General features: G+C 40.0%; 1 protein-coding gene across 9 annotated transcripts in view; it reads left to right on the top strand.

Moving 5' to 3' along the window:
* Window positions 1–21,843, top strand: part of CDC27 (cell division cycle 27) — a 36,873-nt gene that overhangs the window by 4,680 nt on the left and 10,350 nt on the right. For 2 of the 9 annotated variants that reach the window (XM_087770150.1, XM_087770152.1), the window contains exons 2-15: window positions 2,256–2,331; window positions 6,202–6,349; window positions 8,480–8,605; window positions 9,598–9,695; window positions 10,147–10,301; window positions 10,413–10,627; window positions 11,267–11,381; window positions 15,488–15,621; window positions 16,057–16,156; window positions 16,826–17,033; window positions 17,860–18,029; window positions 19,358–19,510; window positions 20,786–20,994; window positions 21,623–21,740. In XM_087770150.1, coding sequence (XP_087626276.1) covers window positions 8,550–8,605; window positions 9,598–9,695; window positions 10,147–10,301; window positions 10,413–10,627; window positions 11,267–11,381; window positions 15,488–15,621; window positions 16,057–16,156; window positions 16,826–17,033; window positions 17,860–18,029; window positions 19,358–19,510; window positions 20,786–20,994; window positions 21,623–21,740 — 1,731 coding nt within the window. In that variant the 5' untranslated portion in view covers window positions 2,256–2,331; window positions 6,202–6,349; window positions 8,480–8,549. Of the gene's footprint in view, window positions 1–2,255; window positions 2,332–3,784; window positions 3,905–6,201; window positions 6,350–8,408; window positions 8,606–9,597; window positions 9,696–10,146; window positions 10,302–10,412; window positions 10,628–11,266; window positions 11,382–15,487; window positions 15,622–16,056; window positions 16,157–16,825; window positions 17,034–17,856; window positions 18,030–19,357; window positions 19,511–20,785; window positions 20,995–21,622; window positions 21,741–21,843 lie in introns of those variants that run through there. The other 7 variants (XM_087770154.1, XM_087770158.1, XM_087770153.1 and 4 more) reach the window with 5 other exon arrangements.

The raw sequence follows: 21,843 nt of genomic DNA, 5'->3' as shown, positions 1-21,843 counted from the left end.
GTAAGCATGCTGAATTACATCCTTGTAACAACAATATTTTTGACCTGAAGACGGCACACTTGGGTAGATTCATCTAAAGTCACTTGTGACTTGGTAAAGGAAGAGCCGCCTTTGAGAGCAAGAGAAAAAGGAGACCTTAGGCTGCTCTAACTTGGGTATAGTCTGAAAGATTTTAACACCCTCCTTCTGTCTTGTACTTTTTGTACTGCGTTGTCTGCGACGCACAGAACAGTGTACAGCCTTGGAGGTTTTCAAGATAAAAGGGAGTGATCACTTCAGGCGGACTCTGTGGCTGAAGTTATCTGACGTGTGGATTACAGCCAGAGAGAAATAATAAGGTGTTTGTATTGTAGTAATCAAACTAAGAGAATTCATTCTTAAATACTATCACGTGAGCTTAAAAGTACCTTTTTAAGTATCTTGTTGGGATCTACTGACCGAAGAAAATAGTATCTCTGTAGAGATTTTGTGTATAATATTCTATATAGTAATTGGAAACTCTGGTGTGTACTATTCATGAAGACTGTGTAGGCTCCCTGCGAAGAGAACTCGCGCATTTTTCACACCCTGAGTTTGTCAAGTTTGTGTTGGAAGAAGTAGCATATGGTACATGTAACTCTATGTGATGTTTGAATTTTTTTTTTTAAGATGAAATTGGCGCTTGCCTTTCCTACTGGGAATAGCATTACAGGGCACTATTTCTTCAGCTCTGGAAAATTTCTTTTCGTTTTGGAGTGTCTGATAGGTATCAGAAGCTAATTCTGTTTGTCTCTGGTTGCTGATGAATATTGGAGAAGTACTAGACCACAGCGCCTTGAGTTCATAAGTTCAGATCTTGTTTGGATCAGTAATAACAAAACTGCTGCAAAATGGCTGTTTGCTGCTTATGGGAAACTGGTTTGGAACTGGAGCAAGGCTGCCAGATGGGAAGGAACCGCAGTCCTGATGCCAACCCTGCTAACCTCAGAACACAAAGCGTGCGCACCACCGCCTGTAATAGGTGGGGGAGAAAGGCTGGATAGATCCTAAAAGGAAATATTTTTCCCATCCCACCCCTCTTTTATGGATAGCAGAAGGCTTTCAACCTGATCTGAAGAAAATTGGCCGAGTGGTGTTTGTTGTGAAACCTGCGTACCCCAGCCCTGTTCTTTTGCTGGACAGCTCTTGTTTGTAGTTCAGCTAATGGTGACAGCAGCGCAAGTAATTATGTCAGCTGCTTTAATGGTGCACACAGTTTGTACACCTGCGTGTGCGTTTGCTTTGCGTTTCGCTGGAGTAGTGCCATCTTTCCAGTCTCCACAAATACTGGCAGTCTCAAACTCTTGAGCTTGGTGTTCATGAAAAAAGATAATAGTACCCTTAGGCAGGTATCTGGTTTTGACCAAGTATGGGTATATGAGGAAAATGCAGAAGTAGGTTGCCTTCGTGTATGTCTGTATGTATCAATTTGTCCATCTTGTTTGCATTGCATTCTTTCTTGTGTGATACCTCACAATCCTAATTAGTGGCAGTAAAGAGGTGCTGATGAGCAAAGACCCAAACAAAACACTGCAAGGAAAAGCAGTGGATCGCGTTCATCTTGGTTCTTAAGGGGACACTAATATCCCTTCAAGGAAAATGTTGTATGCCTAACATACTTAATCAACAGCAGTCTTATATTGACAACCTCAGACACAGACGTGATTTCTAGTCCTGTTAGTCTTTGGTTCGGCATGTCTCAAGAGGAGATACTTTGAATGGGGTTATGCATAATGCCATTAAAATGGGTTGGGCACCCTCGCTTTTTCCCACCTCCCCTGCCCCTCCTTGGGCAGAGCTAAGGGCAAAAGGGAATACCCTGGTAGCCAGCGGAGGGGTGGGTTTTGTTCTCACCTTTACTTAATGTGTTATTGTTTGGTGGTAGTTTGCAATAATTCATGCTCAGTTATGCAGCAGGCTAAAACTCAGTAACGAGTGGGAGCACTCACTGTTATTTCAGTGCACGTTGGCTGAGATTTATAGATGGTTGCGTGTGGTTACTAGTGATCGACGTTCTTAGGTTGGTCAGCAACTTAGACTTCAGTACTAAGTTTTTCTTTTAAATCTCCTTATTAATAGTTGAAAAAACTAAAACTTGGCCTACGTGTTTATCCCTCTCCATTCTTCTTATGACTCCCATAAAACAAAATTGAACTTCGCCTTTTAACAGTAAGAGCTAATGAGTTTTGCATTTTTAAAGCTTCTTGCTAAATTTAGATTATTTTCTTGTCTTGCAGGCTGCTATATGGCAAGCACTTAACCACTATGCTTACCACGATGCAGTGTTCCTTGCAGAAAGGTTATACGCAGAAGGTATGTACTTTGCAAATACAAAGTTGATGCTTTTTTCAATTTTGATGTAGGATTTTTGAGCCTCTTGTTTTGCTCCTGTTGTTTTGATAACGAAGCTTAACTTTCTGCTTGGGGAATGTGGAAGAATGCCTTGCAATTAGCTTGGAAAATCAAGTCATGTAACAGCAGCGGTGTTATTTTACAGTAAAACCTCCTTAAAATTAAACTCAGAGTTCTGTGTTTAAGTACAATGTTTACAGCAATCTGTTGTATGGTATCAAACGAGAGAGTTGGGGTTTTTTTTTAATAACCTGAAGCATTGCGTGTCTTCCAAGGGCACTTGAGGATAGATGCAGTACACAAATTCTACAAATTGTCTTGATATTGAAAGTTGTCTTTGCTAATGTTGTGGTTTAACACCAGTCAGCAACTAAGCACCTTGCAGCCACTCGCTCCCCCTCCCCCTCCCTGGTAGGATGGGGGAGAGAATTGGGGGGAAAAAAGTAAAACCTGTGAGTTGAGATAAAGACAGTTTAATAGGACAGCAGAGGAAGAGAGAACAATAATGATAAAAATATACAAAACAAGTGATGCACAATGCAATTGTTCACCACCCGCTGACTGATGCCCAGGCTGTCCTCAAGCAGCGATTGCTGCCCCCTGGCCAATTCCCCCCGGTTTCTATACTGGGCATGAGGCCATAGGGTATGGCATAGCCCTGTGGCCAGTCTGGGTCAGCCCCCCTGGCTGTGCCCCCTCCCGGCTTCTTGTGCCTGGGCAGAGCATGCGAAGCTGAAAAGTCCTTGACCAGTGTAAGCACGGCTTAGCAACAACTAAACCATCAGCGCGTTATCAACACTATTTTAATCCTAAATTCAAAACCCAGCACTATGCCAGCTACTAAGAAAAAAATTAACTCTATCCCAGCCAAAACCAGGACAGCTAATGATGCTGTTCAGATATGTTAATTGGTGTGTTAGCTGAAGGAGATAATCTTGTGATGACGAGAGAAAAGCATAGTGAAATTGAGACGATGAGAATCAGAACGTATGGAATAGGTATCTCCTGATGAATCCTTGTTAACTGTTACTTCATTGTAATGCTGTTGGATCCAGGATGTCTTGGATACTGAGCAGGCAGCAGTAACACAAATCTGTACTTTCCCTGGGTCCTTCAAAGACCACTTTCTTCTTGTGTTCTAGTCCTTCTTCCCTAACCTTTCTTCCATGACCTCAGATAAGCTTTTTGTTCTTCTCTACTTCTTTTTCCTCAATACTGGTGTTCAGCTTTTCTTCTCTATTTTGAAAGGTATTGTCCCCTAATTGTTAACATGAAAAAAAACCAACCCAACCCTTAAGTTAAAATATAAGCATAACATAATTTCTCATGCTAAATGACTTGAGCTTATAATGTGAATTAAACTGTATAACCTGTTTCATGCTCCGTGTTTTGTAATGAAATGTTTTGCTTTCAGTGTTTTGCCTGACATGCCCACAATGCACTTCTTAATGATGGAAGCACAAACCTAATTTTTGAGAAATAGACTTTTTTCCTCGTGTCAAGGTTACCCATGAAATGTGGGGTCTTCCATCAGGTGCTTAAATGAGAAGCGTTGTGTAGAATATTATGGAACCTTGTAATCTAGGTGTGCGTAACGGAAATATTGTTTTAGGGATGAAATATCTCCACTGAATACAGCACATTGTGAGATGCAGGGAAATGCTAGATTGAAGGTAATTGCCGGGATGTAGAAACTAAGAGAATCCACTTTTTGCAGCAGCCAAGAGAAAAATATATGACTTGATACTGATGCTGTCTTTGCAGAATAATACTCTGTAAGAGTACTTCAAACAGCTTTTTTCAGTGACCAACAGTGCTGAGAGAGAACAGCATGCATGCTATCACTTGGTTCAAGCAATTAACTGCTAACAAAACACCTGGCTTCTGGTTAAAATAAGTAGTTACACTGCAGGGTAGAAGCTGCTGAACTTCAATACAGCGACTCCGTATTGGCAGTAGGGATTTTACCCTGAGAAGAACTTCTTTTAATCCTCTGCAGTTACCGTCCTTGCGGGGACATCTGTGGCTTGGTAGTTTCCCAGAACTCTAGAAATGTGTTAAATTAGTGGATAAAAGAATTGATTTAACTTTAATTTTCAAAAAGATCTTCTGGTGTTTTTAGGGTAAGGCTAATAAAATGCCCTCTTTTGGGGTCTTCAGTTCCCCTTGTCACTGTCTAGGTGGTAAGACAAACTTGAAATAGTCCGTTTTCAGTGTAGCAAAGGATTTGACCAGGTTTGCCCAAAGAGGTTTTTGTACAATGCTTATATTGATTTTTCTGAATGTAGGTAGATGAATAAACATCAGAATTGTTTCTTTTAATGCTGAATGCCATTTGCATGGCAATGTGTTCTGAAAAGTGTGAAGTAATGTGGGTTTCTTAATTGTTTGGAGATTTAAGTTACTTGCCTTTGTAGACAGCTTTTCTTTGATTTAAAGCAGATTGTTGCATAAGGGTGATTTGAGTGTAACATTTGGGGAAGTGCAAAGAATGGGGTAAGACACAACGGCTGTACGTAATCTGTGAGCGTATCTGGATATCTCCCTCTTTTTGCTTAAACCCCAGAAAACGGAGTTAAAATGAAGTCATACAGATATTTCATGCAATCGTAGCTTAATGCTCGAATTAACACCACAGCATGGTAATGCTCACCGTTGCCTTACAAAAGTGAGTTCTCTGGCGTTTAAAGTTTCGGATGATAATTTTACAGTAAGGTTTGAAGGTTACTTCAGGGGTTAGCTCTCTGTCCATTATGCTGTAATCACAAGTAAAATCAGCAAGTCTGACCTCAGCCTTAAACCTGGATGCCAAGTCAAGCTCTTCGAATAGAACATTCTCGGTGCGGTGCATAATTCATCTCTGCAATGGAAGAAGTGTTGAAGCAGACATCAAATCTAAATACTTCGAGTTTCTGCCATAGAGAGATCTTTCTGTCTTGATTACTCTTGCTCTCTGTTTAGATAGAGATGATTTTTCCTGCAGCTTGACTACTTCATTCAGAATTTAGGAACTTGGGAGGACTCAGCTTGGGAAGAGGATTTGTAGGAGAGCTTATTCCTGTCGCTACTTCCTAACACAAAATAAATAAAGCATCTGAATGCTAATGTTAAGCAATGTTCCCAATGAAGTAATGAGTGTAGGCAGCAAAAAGGACAAGACTTAATGTTGGGGTAGAGGTGACCGGTATTGACCGACTTTAATAGTCATTAAAATCGGAAAATCTGCTCCACTAAGTCACGTGAAGATATAGCATCAAGTGCTTTAGAAAAATAACAGAAGCAAAATTGCAAACAGGAAAAGACTGCTTGAAATTAGGATTAAAACTGTGAATTAGGCTACTTAGGCTGAAATAAATCTTCCTCCTGCAAGTTCTTGTTCTTCCTAACAGCCTTTGTTGTGCCAGTGTTTATGCATTGCTTAAGCTAGTGCAAAGTGTTACTAGCAGGTGTGATAATACTCTGAGCCAAGTCTTGGCGTGGCCAATGAGTTGTTAAGTAGCTCTATTCTACTAGGAATGACTGCTTTGCTTGACCTGCTGTTATTTCAACAGCAAGCTGGCTAATCACTTATTTAGATTGAGTAGCCAGAAAGATCAAAGTTCTCTTACAACAGTGGATGTTAAGAGTTGGTCTGAATATACAAGAAAATGGCATAGGGAAATTTGTTATATGCTGACAAATAAAGAAATACACTTCAGTAATGAATTTCTCTAATATAAAAACTCGGTTTTTTGTATCTTGTTCCTAGCGGGCTTTTATTCCCTGCCCCCAAATTCCTTGTCTCAAAATGGTAAACAGCCAATTGATGGGGTTTTTTTTATTATTTTTTAGTACATTCAGAAGAAGCGCTGTTTTTACTGGCAACGTGTTACTACCGCTCAGGAAAGGCCTATAAAGCATACAGGCTCCTAAAGGGACACAGCTGTACGACCCCACAATGTAAATACCTGCTTGCAAAATGTTGTGTTGACCTCAGCAAGTAAGTAAATCCTTTATGTTCTGTCCGGGGTTACAAACACGTTTTTTTTGTTTGGATTTCTCTTTGAAAGCTGTCATATTGCATAAAGTAGTAATTCGTTGGTCCTTCAGCTCTAAGGATTATTATAAGTTTGATTCATTTTGCTTTTGGATAGGGGCGTAACGACCATTTGCCCATACTGCAGAAACCTCTAAACGGCACTGAATAACTTACAAGGGAGTTGTCAAGCTGTGTAGGGGGAGAAAACATTGATGGCTGAGATGAGTTCCGGGAGACCGCTCTGGGAAGTGTTTGGTTTGGTTTTGTGTTTCTCGGACACTCTGCTTATTTCATTAAGTGTTTCCAGTATGAATTTAATGGATAGGTCGCTTCCCTCAAACAGTAAGCTTGCTCCTCTTACCCAGTTACTGCTAATGGGTGGGTGAGGGAAAAGATGGCAGACAGAAATCTGTTTTTAAAAACCCACCTTGAATCCACATCCAAGAATGCTGTATTCAACATCAGAATTAACCTTGACAGGGACATAGTAGTGTCAAGGTATCTCGCTGGTCTTCTGGAATCCAACAGCAAGAGCATATAACAAAATGGCCCTGAGAGTTTGTTAATGAGGACACTTCACTTCTATGTAGACCTTTCAGCTCAAATGTAGGAAACGATGTCTGGCTGAGGTGCAGAATGGAGAGGATGAGGCACCAAGAAAGGCAAAAACTTTCATTTAAAAAACTTTAGATATTGTGGGAGTTCTTTACAGAAGCTTAAATGTCTCTCTACAAAACAGCTTGTGGTTATGTGTTGTGGCTTTTTTTGGTTTGGTTTTTTTTCTAGTGGCCCTTTTTCAGTGACTAAAAAAAAAGTTTAATTTCTTTAGAATAGGTAACGTGATATTTGGAGTTTCACACGGTATGATGCGATTATTTTGCAGGATTTGTGGTCCTGCTCACAACATGTAACCAAAATGCAGGTTTCTCTAGAGGCAGCAGGGGAAGCTCCTTAGTCTTTGATGTTCTCTTTAGTAGGCGAGTCCTTTGACATCTTTAGGGTAGCGAGGATATCTTGGCTTGTTGTGTTTCTTTTCATGCTTTTTTAACACTTTTGGAGCTACTAGGATACAGGTTTCCTCTTCCGTTGAAAGAGAAGTCGTGTTAATGCTCTACTTGGAAAGGTCCCAGTGGAACAAATTTGAAGCTGATTGTTCCCTCTCTTGCTTTTACAAAGTCTGGTGTGTGCATATAGTACATCAGCTTCTGAACTGATTTCAGTTAGGTGGGATTTTTTTAAACGTATTCTTTAGAATTTGTTAAATTTAACTGTCATTGCTGTTACAGTTGTATGAGCTCATTTATACAGATGTACCTTATTTTCTTGTGGGAATGGTCTATACTGATAGAAGTATCTACCTACAAGTAGAATTTCAAGTGGAGGCAAGAAGAGATGATTTGTTTGTGCAGGTGTCAGTCTCAAATGCCAGAAGAATGCCTCCCATGCCCAGAAGCTGTATAAAGTAATTTTCAAGCCTATTAGCGAGTGGCCCATTCCATGTGAGCAGTACTGCTCGCTGCAGGTGGTGTAGATGCAAACCAAGCCTTTGTTCTCCTTTTGAGCCCCTCTTGCAAGAACCCAAGGCATGGAAATCCAGAGTCTGTGCCATATCCCAATATTGGATCTTAACTTAGTGCATAGAGCCTTACAGATTGTATTTCTTAGTTGGGAAACAAAGCCAAACTAAGCGTTGTCTTAGTTTGTTACTATGTAAAGTACCTTCAAAAATGAAGTGTCCAGAAGACTCTCTTGTTCTCGGTTTTGTATTCAGCCTAAGATCAGTCACTTCTGGAAAAGTCATGTTGTATTATGTGTGCCTGGCTTTGGAGCGGTGTGGGTTTTTGGGTTGGGTTTGTTTTTTTTTTTTCTCTCCCGGTAGAGATGTTCAGCTTCAGAGTACTGCATACCTCCATGTTGCTAGAGGAATCCATCAGTTATTTAAAATTCATTTGCAGCAACTAGTTTGTATGTGGTTTAAAACTTGTGAACACTGACAGTGGATTTCTGTTTTTGTTTGCAGCAGGGTGAAAACACTGGACTACCAATAGTGTGAGCCTTGTAACCCCTTTAAACCTCTTGTTTTTTAAAAAGGCTTGCAGAAGGAGAGCAGATCTTATCTGGTGGAGTGTTGAATAAACAGAAAAGCCATGATGACATTGTTATGGAGTTTGGTGACTCTGCATGCTTTACACTCTCCTTACTGGGACATGTCTACTGGTAATGTTGCTTTTTTATTGTCTAATAAAGCTTGGGGCTTTTTAATTAACCAAGCCCAATTTTAGTCAAATATATTTTTAGTCATCACAGAATACACCTGTCTCTGGGTTATATGGCCTGCAGAATTTTGGAGTATGGTAGATGCGGGCAGATAGTTTTGGAAGCCGTCTAACTTGGGAATGCAAGAATGGTTTGTCTTTCACCCAGAACTTCTGACTGACGGAAAACACAAATTCCTCTTTTCCAGCTTGTTAAGCATGCAGTCCAAGAGTGTTTGGTTTTGGGTTTTTTTTTTTTGTAATACCTTTGGGTTTGTTCTGTGCTCTTCCCTAAGAGAAACTCTCAAGGCCTGTTCTCAGTGTTGACATTTTGATTTTTCTGCATCTATTTTACAGATGTATAGCTATAACCTTCAAATGAAAGTTTTGAGGACTGCCAGTCAGAATAACTTTACAAATTTAAGTGTTTTCTTTTGTCTAGATACAAGAAAGGTTTTGGTAAACATGAGCAGATTGAATAGGAATAGTGGGGTTCTTGGATTCTTCCCTAGTATACCTGTTCTTAAAAAAATCTGTTTCAGAAGAAGCTATCTTTGCAGCCAGATACTTAGGTGTTCAGTTTAGTCCCTAATTTATATGTGAAAATATTATCCATAGATATTTAAAACGGCTGGAAGGCTAGCAATCAGGTTTCTGTTTGCAAAAAAGAAAAAAGCTGTTGCAAAGAACAGCATCTTTCCAAAACAAAAGTTGTCAAGCTATACGAGTGCTTAGGTAACTTTCCTTGAGGGCTGTGTCTAAGTAACTTTCATCTGTGTCTAAATATGTCAAATAACTTCAAAAGAACTCAATATTACTCTGTGGCTTGAAAAATGAGGAATGTGGCTGTGACTCTCAACAAGTTTTTGTTTTTCAAGTCCTCTTCTGGAAAGCTGTCCTTAACAAAAGCGCTGTTCTTAAGTTTCCCTATAAACTGTTACATTCCTTTTGCAGCAAGACAGACCGGCTTGCCAAAGGATCAGAATGTTACCAAAAGAGCCTTAGTTTAAATCCTTTCCTCTGGTCCCCTTTTGAATCACTATGCGAAATAGGTAAGTCTGTAGAACTGTTCCACTAGTGAAGATGTTTTCCACGTTTCTGGTTATGTCAAGCTTTCTGATTTGCCATCGCCATGTGGCAAGGTTTATTTTATTCCTTGTCCAGAACTAGTAAGGAAAATGCCAGCAGAATTTTTTGGGAGTGGTTTTGTGACCGATAATGCATTTAAAATACTTTGCCAGTGTTTAGAGCTTTTGTCTTGTTTTCTTCCATTTTCACTGCTTATACATTTTTGGATTTAATGATACCACGTTGTCCAGCCCACAGTTAGTAGACCCTTAGGGTTTTGTAGTGGAAGAACACTTCTGATTTAGCATAAGGGGTTTTGGAACAGTGAAATAAGAACACAGCCCTTCTAACATACTTCATCCCCTGTCCTCCTTGTTTGAGACTGAATATTCAGTGTATAGACTCAGAAATAACTCTATTTACATCTCCTTACAGGTGAAAAACCAGACCCTGACCAAACATTTAAATTAACATCTTTACAGAACTTCAGCAGCTGTCTGCCTAACACTTGCACAACATTGGTATCTAATCACAACATATCCCATAGACAGCCCGAGACTGTCCTTATGGAAACACCGCAAGACACAATTGTGAGTTTTGCTGAAATCATTGTATTTAAAGCAGTCTTTCCAACTTAACTGAAAAATGCTAATTAGAAGCTACGCTGCATGGGCATCTAATAGGTGCCTTCCATTTTTCAGGAGTTGAACAGAATCAACCTAGAATCCTCCAATTCAAAATATTCCTCCTTGAACACGGATTCTTCTATGTCTTACATTGACTCGACTGTAATTTCGCCGGATGCGGTCCCTCTTGGGTCAGGAACTGCCATATTGTCTAAACAGGCTCAAAATAAACCAAAAACTGGGCGGAGTTTACTGGGGGGACCAGCGGCTTTGAGCCCACTAACTCCAAGGTAAGTCCTTGAGATAGACAATTTCTGTCTACAGCTGTGCTGTTGATAATGTTTGTGACTTGAAACAGCGTTCTCCAACGCACGTGTTGATAGTGTATTATAAAGAATGCTGCAGAAGCAAAAGCTGAACACCTTCAGTAACTGCTCGTGGTCCTAGTGTTCCTCTCTTCTGTTTTTTAAACAAGCAGTTGGTATTTTTGATTAGGAGAGAGGAACTCCTGATTCAGTATATTGCTTGTTGCAGTGTTCACACTGGAAAAATCTAAAGGAATATATTTCTGCTCTGAAATGAACTCAAGAGCCTTCCTTGAAGAATAGCTCTCTTCTAAAGAGCATGTAAATATATGCTGTGTTCTATCATATTTATGTTACAAACTGTTAATACTTCATGGATGGTCTGTCTCTATTAGTTATTATGCAGGCAGGCAAAGTTCTGTGTTTTTTCAATTTCAGGAATAAGAATATTTTCTATTAAAGTGTCTTTTATAGATGAGGATAGTAAGATATTAGAGGGTTAATGTAAATCAATGAAGTTGACTTATCTGAAATAAAGTTGATCATCTGGTCTGCTTTAACCACAGAATCAGGCCAGCTCTCATGGTCTAATACTTTGACCCTTCCTCTTCATTTTGTTCTCAGCTTTGGAATTTTGCCACTAGAAACCCCAAGCCCTGGAGATGGATCCTATTTACAAAACTACACAAACTCTTCTTCTGTAATTGACGTGCCATCCACAGGAGCACCTTCAAAGAAGGTATCTTGCATTCTAGAATGTAATTGCTGTTCTGTGAATTTGACATTGCAGTGTACTTTAAAGAAGAATCCATAATGCAGATAAACATCGCATGTGAGCTGAATTGTGCTGACTGTGGGGGGAACCCAGCTTAGCCACTGTTTACAGAATCTGTCTTGAAAAACAGTTTGAGTGTGCAGCTGACTGAAGCCTCCTTTAGTTGTGGAAATGGTTTAGGTTAATTGAGAATTAAAGTTATGTATAATTTGTCTACAAACCATGTGTGTAAAAAAAAAAAAAAAAAAAACAACAAACAAACAAAAAAAACCAACAACAACAAAACAAAAAAACCCAAACACCAACCCCCCCCAAAAAACAAACAAACAAAAGACCCCAAACACACACACACCCCTGCTCTTACTAACAATTATTTAATGCAGCAAAATAAAATGTTGTTCACCAGCTTATGTGTATTTATAGGCTAGTGAGGTTGGGGGTGCAGGGAGCAGTTTATTTTTAATTTGACTACAACTGGTCAGGTATTTCCCTGACACAGCTTTTTAGACTTTTCTGAAATGTTAGTTAAAGTGAAATTCATTGTAGAATAGTCTGTTACACTGAAGCAACTCTTTCTGAGGCCTCAATTGCTTTTTATTTTGGAAGTTGTCTTTCCAGCTAAGCAAATGAGGCAGAAAGAAAAAGAAATACAGCGTATCTCAAGTAAAGATGTCTACATTGTAAATATTTTTTCAGCTTGTGTCACTTCCTTTGGCTAGCAAAACGGATTTTTGTTGTCTCAACTTTATAATGATAAGCAAGAGTCTTATTTCTAATTAATACAAGCCCTTTTCCCCCGCCCAGAATGCACAGGCCCGCGCAGACTGCCTAGCTGGTGTTGCTAGGGGCAGCCTGAGGAAGGTGCTGTATCTTCTGTCCACCTGCCATCAGAGAGGAGCATACAAACACTGATGCTTCTGAACAACGAAGCATTCATAACTTTTCAGTGTGCAAGGTGGAGTCTGAAGACAGTCCAAACTTGGAGTTTTCACTTTAAGTTTTTTTTTAAATTCATGTATTTTTCAGGGATGACTTCAAATAATCCTGGAAGCCTCAAGTGAGCTGAAGCTACTGCTTTCTTGCAAGCAGTTCTTGAATTCTAGCTTACAGACCAGAGTAATCAAAATACTGCCGGTGGTCTGTGGAGGGCTGACTGGTAGAAGGGTGCTGTTTCACTCAGCTAAGTCTTGTGTAGAGGAAACTAAAAATTGTCTTTTTTTTTTTTTAACTCTCTAAGAAACTGCCATAGTTGCCATAGTGATAAATGAGAGGTGGAATGTTGGTGACAGTTGAAGAACCATTTGTTCCTTTCTAAAAACAAAAAACCTGAGGACTTTTCCATGTATTTTTAGTAAATCTAGAAGTTGCATGAGGGAATCTAGTGTTTTATAGGGGGCCAACTCTTTTAAAAAGCTCAGTGCAAGTAATAGTGTCGAATTCCTCAAAAAGTAGAACTTGAATTTCCACATTTGATGCTCTGGACAAATCAGTTGGTGCTCAGCTTGCTGGGCCATTCCGCAAGTGAATGTGTCCAGCTCTGGGGTCCTCAGCACGGGAAGGACGTGGAGCTGTTGGAGAGGGTCCAGAGGAGGGCCACAAAAACGATCAGAGGGATGGAGCACCTCTCTTACGAGGAAAGGCTGAAAGAGCTGGGGGCGTTCAGCCTGGAGAAGGGAAGGCTCTGGGCAGACCTTATTGCAGCCTTTCAATACTTAAAGGGGGCTTATAAGAAAGATGGGGACAGACTTTTTAGCAGGGCCAATAGCGATAGGACAAGGGGTAATAGTTTTAAACTAAAGGAGGGTAGATTCAGACTAAATATAAGGAAGAAATTTTTTACAATGAGGGTGGTGAAACACTGGCAGGGGTTGCCCAGAGAGGTGGTAGATGCCCCATCCTTGGAAACATTCAAGGCCAGGCTGGACGGGGCTGTGAGCAACCGGGTCTGGTTGTAGATGTCCCTGCCCATGGCAGGGGGGTTGGAGCAGATGACCTTTAAAGGTCCCTTCCGTCCCAAAGCATTCTGTGATTCTAAGTGAAATCTGGGAGCTGTTAAAAGCCGCGTTTGTCTTCTCTCATTGGCCCAATATGTAAAAGAATAAAAGCCAGTAAGCAGGTAACTTTTTTTTCCTTTGGGTGGTTTTCTGAAGCCTGTGACTGGGAACTCGGGAATCTCATTGCACAAGCCATTATGGTATCCTGTCTCTGGACATCTCGTTGCTGCAACACTTTCTATCAGTTCTCTTAGTCCTGCTTGGGTTTTGTTTTGTTCTTTTTGCCTTTCTTCTGTTGGGGCTGGACTGTGCTAAAACAGCCTGCTAGAAGTACGCTTTGTATGGCTGATCCAATTCCCATCCTGTAGTTGCTCAGGACCAACCAGTTTTCTGTGGTATAGTTGAAAGCACTGGCTTGGGGATTGTGCATATGTAGGAAGGTAAATTGTCATGAGTCTGAAAAATTGAAATAGTTTGTGAAGTGCAGCTCTTCAGTGTAGTACTCATCTGCATTTAATCTCACGTGTGTACTACATGATGAAAAGCTTTGGGGAATCAAGTCATAGCTGCTGCTTTGTTGCTTTACTAGGTATGGCACAACAGCACCTAGGTGTACATTTTGCTAATCCATGCATGTGCTTTCTGCCAGGATGCATCCGTGCTACTATCAAAACACAAATACTTAATAAATTTCAATAAACAGCTTAGAATTCTGATGCATGCTTTGTCCAGTGCAAATCGTTACTTGGCCGGTTTGACTTCTGCTCTTCAAATTACTGAGTTAGAAGAGGTTTAGTGTAGCTGTGGCTAGAATGTGCATGACTTAAGGGAGGCCGGTTCCTAGGGAACACTTACCTAGATGAATGAAACGTTAGGATGAATCCAAGGACTTCCTGAGTGAGCAAGCATGCTTGCTGGCCACCTAAACTGTCCTCCGATAAGACAGAAACTGAGGAGGGAAGGACGAAACATTAGAAGTCAGATAATGCATAAACTGGCGTTGCTTGTGCTGTCGTTGATCCCACTTGCTGATTTCTGGGGTCTTATAGAACATTTCTTCCAAACAGCCGTCACAGAGTTGAATGTTAGTGTCCCTGGAGTGGGCAGAAAGATGGGGTTTAAGCTTTCTTTAAAAGGCAGGGAGGAGAGGACCTGTTCCGCATACTTTATAGGGAGTCTACACATCAGACAATGAATTTCTATCTGAACTTGTTCCTTAGGTCTCAGATTCACGGTCAGGTTGTTATAACTCTAAGTTCCCACACCTCAGCTGTTCCAGGGTAGGCATCAAAATGTGCGGTTTATCCCTCTGAAGATATGTGAAGATGTAAGACAATGTTTTGGTGCTAAGTCATATTACATGCTTGTAACCTGTGGCAAATAAAAGGTGCAAGAATGTGCGTGTGCGCGCACCAAGCATTGCTCAGCGGACATGCAGTAACTTGCTGCTCTGTGTTAACCCGACTGTAGGTATCTGTCTGTTAACTTTCTGTGCTGCATAATGCAGGTCCCTTTTTGATGAAGCAGTTTATTTCTGGATCTGCTCCAAAGGCTCATGCAGTAATGATTTAATTTGTGAAATACTGATTTATGCTATGAACAGGTATGCTAAACAGGGGAACAGCAGGCTCAGATGTCGTACAGTGAGCACCTCAACGAGGTGTTAATGGTGAATGGCTTCTGGATGTGATTGTAATATTATAATTCAAAAATCTTTTTCTTTCCATGGTTCGTTTTTTTTTGTATAACTTTCTGTGGAGAAGAAACCTTAAACATGACATCTTTTCATTCCCTTTTATTGTTGCACAAACATCTTAACATATAGTTTCTTGCCACTAGATGGAGATTTTATATCTTTCAAATGATGCGCATGAAGTTGGTAAACTCGCTATTATTGGCATTTTAACAGGTAGAAAGAGAAATGCTTTTGATGGGCCCTCCTTGGAGGGGGAGCCTCACCCTTTATTGAAGGAGTCTATATTTATCCTCTTTTGTGCAGCGTTTGATAGGCAGAATGGATTTGGTTTGATATAGCAGAGATTGAGACTTCTTAGTGACATAATAACAAACCTGTAGAAACTTTGTGTTGTGCAGACTGTCAGCAGGATAAGCCAAGCTGGAACGAAATCTGTCTTCTCACAGAGTGGAAATAGCCGCGAAGTCACTCCAATTCTTGTTGCACAAACACAGAGCTCTGGCCCACAGACAAGGTAGGGGGGGAAAACCAAAAAAAATGATCTTGGTATTACCTTTTGCATCTCCCTTTGTGCAGGAATTTGGTGCTTTATTTGCCCAACCTGTGTGGGTGTTCCTGCAGAATTCCTCTTTGGATGAGGAAGAAGTGTATTTTTGTTAGGTATAATAACTTCAGTGGATAAGTAGGAAGCTCATGCGTGGTGCTTGGTCTGTTTGTTTTAAATCTCCTTTGCAGTTAGACCATTTCATCAATAAATGAAAAAGTAGCTGGAAGGAAATTCTGCTCATGTTCTTAACGTGCAACAGGTAGATTTATTTCTTTCATCCCTTGAAATGGGAATATCTGTGCTATAGTACTTGAGCATTTTTGTTTAAAGCAAAGATAAAAGCTGTTTTTATTAAAAACGGATCGAAGAACTTTATTTTTTAATGTGCCGTTTTGTTTTCAGTACAACACCTCAGGTATTGAGCCCAACAATTGCTGCTCCACCAAACGCACTGCCTAGAAGAAGCTCTCGCCTATTTACTAGTGATAGCTCTACAACAAAGGTAACAAACTTCATGCATTTTTGCAAACTTGTGAGTTTCTTACCCGTGCCACTGTACTGACTAATAATTTCCCCATATGCATAGCAATTCTAGCAGCTTAAGAACAGGATCTATAATGAGTAGAACTTCTGAAATATCTGGCTGTACAAAACATGTCACGATGCCATAATGTGTTATTTTTTTTTTTTTAAGCTCTCAAGTGCTCAACTAAAATAGTAGGAAGAAGAGTATCATGAGCAAAAACAAAGATACACTCTGGGTGGGTTGACAAATGCTGCTAGCTGTCAACCCGTTTGAAAAGAGGTTGTGTCGTTCAGATACATTTATTGAAAAATTCATTTTGAGCAGACAATTTTTTTTTCCCAAACCAAAGTTTTCACATATGTTTTCTGCTCTCCAAACAATGGAGCAGAACACCAAAGCGCAAATACTCGTGGTCTGTAGCTAGCGATGTAAATGTTTGCTGTTTAAAAATAAGCTACTAAACATTCAATGAAGTTATTAGGTGCCTGTATACTTAAGTTTAAAAGTCAAAATGGCTGGGCATGGTTGTTAAAGCTGCAAAGAGGCATAAATATAATTTTACACAATTCACTTTCAGGTTTAGTTTTCTGAATTTAAAAGACTTTTTTTTTTTTTATATGTAACTCTTACTCTTCTTACTTGCAGGAAAATAGCAAAAAATTAAAAATGAAGTTTCCACCTAAGATTCCAAACAGAAAAACAAAAAGTAAAACAAATAAGGGAGGAATAACTCAACCAAACTTAAATGACAGTTTGGAAATTACCAAACTGGACTCTTCCATCATTTCAGAAGGGAAAATTTCCACTGTTGCACCACAGATCCAGGCTTTTACGCTACAGAAGGCAGCAGCAGGTCTGTTTGAACACTATTGGACTGTAGTAGAGTAAAACTTAGTATGTCTATGTTTTAAAGTTGAATGAAAGAAAGAAACGTTGCTCCAGTGTTTGCTTCTTTCTTGTTTCAGTTAGCCTGCAGCTATCACCTTTGTAGAATTATAGCAACTGACTGAATTCAATATCTTCTGGTTAACTTACATAGAACATGTGAAGAAGTATTAAAAGTGGCTAGTTGTAAGCAGATATATCTTGCAAGCTCTGATCCTTATTAATGATTAAAATACTTTCAGACAAGATCCTTGGAAACTGATTCAAAGGAGCTATCAGTAACGCAGTCATCTTCCCTCAAAATCAGGTTTATATAGTCTGTTCTCCCTTCATATTTCCCATTTGTTTAAAAACAAGTCTTTGTCAGAAAATCCTAGACAAACTGCTGAATTCCTCTCTTTTGGCTCGATAATGTTTCCAGGCAGCAAGAAGATGTATCCATGGATACCAGACATGTGGAAACTCTGTTCAGACCTAACAAAATGTTTGAATAGCTGCTGTAAATGCAAAACTCCAGTTGCCCTGAACTTCAGAGTTTCTATGTTCCTGAGCGTTCTGTTGCCTGCTTAAGAAGTCGTTACTATCTGACTTCGTTACAAAGGCTGATACTTAGAATATTATGCCTAAGTTAAGAGTGCATAAGCCTCTGTTAGGGAACTCCCGAAAGATTTTCATAAGCAAATTGAGGAGCAGTGCCTGCCACAATGAAGAGCTTATGGGATTAGCAGTTTCAAGTAAACAAGTCTCAGCCATCTTTTTTTCCACTTTTATTTATTGTATTTTTCTCCTAGAAGGTTTGATGAGCCTTCTTCGTGACATGGGGAAAGGTTATTTAGCCTTGTGTTCATACAACTGCAAAGAAGCGATAAATATTTTAAGCCATTTACCATCCCACCACTACAACACTGGCTGGGTGCTGTGCCAAATTGGGAGAGCTTACTTCGAACTTGCAGAATATATGCAGGTAGGAACTGCGTGGGCTGGTTCTTACTCTTTTCACTTTTGTTTTGCATAGCTGTGCACAAAACCTGCAGGCTTCCTGCAAAAGCTATGGGAAGTTTACAACTGAGATAATTGTATAAACATAAAAGTTATACCTAGAACGGATTTAGATCTTGAATCTGCATCAGTCATTGAGCTTTCCTGAAGAGGTTGAGTTACACTTTGGTTTTCTTTTAACGTTATTTCTTCTTGCATCCAGCCATTGGGGTCTCCTCCCTGCCTCTCCCCATCTTCACCCACAGCTGTGCTGATGCAATTGTTTGTACTGCATTGTGTAAATTAGATCTCCGAAACAACTCGAGTTCTAAAACCGAAAACTTCTCTTGCCCTTTTTAGTTAATGCAGATCACATCAATGACCTAGCGTCCTTTGCAGCCTCAGAAATGACAGCATTGGCACGGCTGAGGTGATGTCAAACCGCTTCAGAAACAGAAGCGAGCAGTTAAGAGTAATCCAGCAGTCTAAATCTCCTTGTTGCTGTTCTCCTGAGAGCTGATGTGCCCATTTCCTCAGAAGTTTTTAAAACACTTTTTGACAGATTGTGGGCAGGAGACAAATGCAGTAGGTTTCGGAAGCAGTTTTTAAACTGTATGCACAGTCTGATTAGAGATGGAGCATGTTGTGCTGCTTAGTAGTTTATTTTGAAAACTGAAGCTACAGTCCCTAGTGGCTTCCTAAAGCTAGGCTTCTTCCCCTGTTGCTGCTTTGAGTGCTGTAACATGGAACTTAAGTTTATGAAATAGATGTCTACGTCAGAAAGACTTCATTAGTCGACAGTTGATAAGATAGCTGTCTCCGAATGAAAGTAAAGCACATATGTGTGTTGTTACATGCTTAGGCATGCCCCTCATCCCTGCGTCAGCTGTGTTTACTGCAGTGATTGCCATGCTGCCTTTTGCCTTTTAATTATTACGCACGAGGTCTGGAGAGGTGTAGCGCTCGGTATGAATGCAATACCTGTCATCTCTTAGGATGGCTAATAATCCGAACTGGCCCATAAAAGTATGCTACACTCTTTCTGATTTTGTGGGTAACTTTTTTGCCATGCTTGGGTGCTGTGATAGAAACAGTCAGCAGTAGGGAGGGCTGGCTGCATTTCTGCTGGCATAACTGTATTGGGGTATAGTCACTCCCTTTGCTTGAAGGGGAAGGTACAGGACTTGTAGCTCTGCGTAGCACACTTGCAAAGCAAAGAGGATGCTCATCTGGACATAGGAGGCTTCTAATGTTGACCTATGTGCTCTGCTTTGGTGGGTGGAATTTTGTTTTAAGTTTAATTTCTGTTCTTAGGCTGAGAGAATATTTTCAGAAGTAAGGAGGATTGAAAACTACAGAGTAGAAGGCATGGAGATCTATTCAACAACGCTGTGGCATCTGCAGAAAGATGTTGCTCTTTCAGTCCTTTCGAAGGATCTGACGGACATGGATAAAAACTCACCAGAGGTATGAAATGCTGTGGTCTTGAATGAGAAGAGAGTAACTGTATGTGGCAAAAGCAATGATTTGGAACGGAGCTCTGAGCTCTAATCTAGTTCAGGTGTGCTCTCCTGTGAGAACTGCCTGGCAAAACTGGAGGAGGAGGTGGCAGGATTGTCTGTTGAACTGATGATGCCTGAAATGGCTTCTTAGAATTAGAATATCAGCTTACATGGAACAGGTTGAAACCTTCTATCTGTTAATGGTTATTTAAATTTGCATTGGCACCATTCATCCAGGAAGATCATGGGTTAGTCAGTCACTCATACTGCTGCCAGTATGCAAAGATAAGCAATATCTTTTTCCTGTACCACCTTTTAGTTGCTGTAGTTAATTCACTGTCACTTAAAACATATTTGCTCTAGAATTTATTTTCAGACATAATGTTGCAAATTTTTATGCCAAAGTCCATTAAACTGCAGAGTGTATGGTAATATAAAGTCACGATACACAAAAAGCCAGGCATCTTTTATTGGGTGCCACAGTAAAAGTAATAGATGTGTGAGTTTATAAATGTGTTCCTAACAGAGTTGAGAAAACTGTAGATTATATTGGGATTTTTTTTTTTTGTTGGAGGAGTCCTGTTCATGTTGTCTTGTTAGCTTGTCTAATAGTGGAAAAATCAAAACCAATGAAGCAGTCAGTAGTTGTAGTAGGATAGTCTGGGGAGAAGCAGATGCAGATCCTAATACAAGGAGTGGAGAACAGTTATGCGATTTGGCAGTGATGCTAAAAATTTGGAAAGCGAGGGACCCTGGGCTGTGATGCTTTCCAGTCTCAGTGCTGGTTGCTGAGCAGGAGGGAAAGAGGAGGTTGCTGCTAAAATTGTTGCTCTGCAGATTTCCAGATTTGTCAGTTGGAGGGAGCTGAAGAGTGAAAGTGAGTGTACCATCTCCACCTTCATTATTCTTAAATATCGAAGATGTTTTATTTCTGGCCTTTTCAACAGCTTCAGAAGCTTTAGTCATTAGTCATCAAAGTATCTAATTGGCACAAACTTGTTGGGTGTCCTTAGATTCTTGATTTCTGTGTTTCAGCTTGTCTAGCTATAAGGTGTATTTAGGCTTATCTGCTTCAAGAATGAGACTTAACTAACTGTTGTTTCATTATTATTGTTATTTTTTAATCTAGGAGGAAGTTATATATAACTATGTAAATCAGCATGGAGAAATCTCTTCAGCTCAAACTTAGTCGCTCCGAGTTGTAAAAAGTGTGCTAATCTTGCAATGCTGTTTTTACTAGGCATGGTGTGCTGCAGGAAACTGTTTCAGCTTGCAGAGAGAGCATGACATTGCAATCAAGTTCTTCCAGAGAGCCATTCAAGTTGATCCAAACTATGCTTATGCCTACACCCTGTTGGGGCATGAATTTGTGTTAACAGAAGAACTAGACAAAGCATTAGCTTGTTTTAGAAATGCAATCAGAGTCAACCCTAGACACTATAATGCATGGTAAGTTTTTCTTTGTCCCCCTCCTACTGCATGTGATACAGAACTCCTTTTGGAGAAATACCTTGTGGATGCTGCCACTGCTGTCATTTCCCTACCACTCTTCTCTCTAAGGAGAGAGCAAAGCCATTTCCGCAGAAGATGCAGGCCTCATCTGTTTATTAAAGAGTTGCTTCTACAAGGAGGGCAAAAAAATTGGAGCTTTTTTGGTTTCCACGGATCATCTTGGCTGTATTACCCCAGCTATTTTGTTCTTCTGTGCAGCACTGCTCATGTTGATTGTTCTTCACTTGCAGTTGGCGAGATGAGAGATCTGCCCCTTTATACCTTAGGATACAGTTACTTACACCTTTTTCTGTGGAAAAAATATATAAAGCAGTAGAAGTTAGATCTGCTAGTGTCAGTTACTGAGTCTTGAGAAACTCTTGTATGCTTTTTACTGTGTAGCTGTTCAGCCAGTCTTCCTGCGTATCAGATACCAATTCTTCAAACTACCTAATTGAGCAAAAAAAACAAGATAATTTTAAACATGGCAAGTCTATAGACCACTTCTGCCAGGTCGTAGTCACTGACAAAGGCTAGTTGGATTAGCATACAGTCTTACTTAACAGAATTGTTTTTCTGCTTGCAGGTATGGGTTGGGAATGATTTATTACAAACAGGAAAAATTCAGTCTAGCAGAAATGCATTTCCAGAAAGCACTTGATATCAATCCTCAGAGCTCAGTCTTACTGTGTCACATTGGAGTAGTAAGTAGATTGCACTTAACTCTGTCCTTGTGTTTTAATCTGCTTCCGTACTTTGTTTGCAGTAAAGTAATTCTGAACGTTTTTAGCAAAAAAACCCAACAAG

Source organism: Nipponia nippon, unplaced genomic scaffold, assembly GCF_047370975.1.
Source record: "Nipponia nippon isolate SJK-2023a ecotype South Korea unplaced genomic scaffold, ASM4737097v1 scaffold_32, whole genome shotgun sequence".
In the NCBI taxonomy this organism is placed as follows: Eukaryota; Metazoa; Chordata; class Aves; order Pelecaniformes; family Threskiornithidae; genus Nipponia; species Nipponia nippon.
This window is presented reverse-complemented; position numbering and strand designations above follow the sequence as displayed.